Raw genomic sequence first — 2,201 nt, forward strand, 5'->3', positions numbered from 1 at the left:
GCTGGCTGGTTTGGCTAGCTTCATGCAATTCGAGAGTTTCATTCGAGCATTTCGTCCAGCAAACATCGGTCTCAATGTATGCAGGGATAGGCCGACCAGGTGGTAGTCGTCAGTGATATACAGGACATAGGCTGAAGATGAATAACCAAAAGGTAACCTTATACCTGTATGTATAACATAAAAAACATAAAAACACAAATTTCTCCAGATTTCTAAAGTTTCCGCCCAATCCAAGCAACGCAACTCGCACTAATTCTGATCAGCCGTTCCCCGATACAGCACGTACCGGGCTTGGCAACAAAAGAGTGGAGAAACAGCGCGCTTGAAACGATGTTATAAACAGATGACAACTTATCACATCTATCACGGCGGTAACTCCGCGGCCAACGACATAATATTGACTCGTGTCTTAACGACATGAAGTGGATCCCGGCGCGAGCGCGTGACTAGAACTCTCTTCGCGAGGAAAATTATCCAATTTTATCAGGGTCTCCCGCGAATTTGGACCGAACTCCTGCGAGGCCAAACACCATCTAACGTAAACATCACCCAAGGCGTAGGCCTGAGAGGCTTATAATAGTTCAGGGAGGGTGGTCATGGCCTCAGTGCGCCCCCCCCCCGTCCCTCCCTCTTGGCTACGCCCCTGAGTCAACATTTGTAAGCCGCTACCACTCGAGGATCACTCGGACACATTACCGGTGCAACGATCTTACACGCAGTCCGGACATCAAACGGATAACACTGAGTTGTGGTCCACGCTTGCTCCCTTGCGCGAAGGGCCGGCGCCGTTCGCGTCGGTATAGCAGCGCTGCTTCCATTGATACGGCATGGGCCCGCACGCCAATTATGCACAGGGTTTGTTAAGCAATTTCCCTGAGATTTCAGCGCCTGCGTCAGTTAGCAGTCCGCTGCGTGCGGGGATGCTGTATTCCCGTCGTTCGAGCTCCGTGACGGGTTTTCGACAGCCTGACATTTGCATCATTCGTTTCCTTCACACATGTGTAGGAAAAATGCTTCCCTGCAGTCAAAACATGTCCTTTTGCGCGCACTGTGACCGTTATCGGCATTGGACGGGCGTGGCCTGATATCGTGGACCCCCACAAAGGCTGGACGCATCGCATGCGTAAAATGCACGGCAATCCGTTCAGCTACCTGTGCTGTGGGTCTGGCCAAAGAAGTCCACACAGACAAGCAAATGTACGCTCGGAAAATAGTGACTTAGATACGCCATAAGCCTGACGTTATTCTTTTAACATAAGGAGGTCATGACCCCCACGGCCTCGCAGGAGCACCAGCCTTAAACGAAAGGTCAACAGAACCATAATCGTCACATAATAAAATTTGGACCATGCGACGCTGCGACGATAGCCGGTTGCTGCTAAATTCATCATTCTCAGAAATCTGTACACCTGTAATCTGTGTTCAATTTTCTAGTGACATCCCTTTACAAAGACTACTCAAAAATTTACGGCTACACGCATGAGCACCTCGCTGGAAGATGCGGTGTTGAACATGAGCAAGAACATGCGATGCGCATTGCGGGCTCCCGTGACTTAAAATACTGAATACCCGGATAGGAACCGGTCTCAGTCCAGAGATTTATAGAAAGAAACCCTAACCGTTTTTTATCCGTCCAATATAGCTGTGCCTCCAGTTTCAGGCGGCAGATGCATTTGGGACAGACTCACCTTCACTATTGCACCGCAGCCTTCCTGGTTCACCCTTCGCCATCCCAGATAACCAAAATAAGACAAAGCATTTAACATAAGCACCGCCAACCACTGGAACCGGTACAGGAATGTATTGTTACGCGACTACAATGTGGATTCACATACGGAATTTAACAACACTCGCGTGCGCAATAAACTGCCACACAGAGCGCAGGAAGCTTGTGGCCAACTATTACAAGCAGGTGAATCCTGACGCCTGAAGCGTCGTTTGTTGTGGACGGTTCCGAGTGCAGAAACTTTCCAGAAAACGCGGCGTTAACGCATCGGACGCAGAACACCTGAAGTTTAAAATGCAATACGAATGCATTAAGGAGCGTTTGCGGGTTCAGGGGCGGGTTCGAGTCCCGGGCTCAGGGGCGGGGTCGGGTCCCGGGCTCAGGGGCGGGGTCGAGTCTCGGGTTCAGGGGTGGGTTCGAGTCCCTGAGCGTCATGGCCCTTGAACGCAAATGCGGCCGATGCGGTCATTGACGC

At 50.9% G+C, this 2,201-nt stretch overlaps 1 protein-coding gene across 1 annotated transcript in view; it reads right to left on the reverse strand.

Annotated features, from left to right (window-relative positions):
• The window catches only part of LOC119094522 (son of sevenless homolog 2-like), a gene marked incomplete at its 3' end in the record, with an annotated part of 12,450 nt that extends 10,719 nt beyond the window's left edge, over positions 1-1,731 (reverse strand). Inside the window, 1 exon segment of the mRNA XM_037217579.1 lies at positions 1,689-1,731. Within this exon segment, the coding sequence (XP_037073474.1) occupies positions 1,689-1,731 (43 nt within the window).
• Between the last annotated feature and the right edge of the window lie 470 nt (positions 1,732-2,201).

Source organism: Pollicipes pollicipes, unplaced genomic scaffold (assembly GCF_011947565.3).
Source record: "Pollicipes pollicipes isolate AB1234 unplaced genomic scaffold, Ppol_2.1 Scaffold_4002;HRSCAF=4701_pilon_pilon_pilon, whole genome shotgun sequence".
NCBI classification, from domain to species: domain Eukaryota; kingdom Metazoa; phylum Arthropoda; class Thecostraca; order Pollicipedomorpha; family Pollicipedidae; genus Pollicipes; species Pollicipes pollicipes.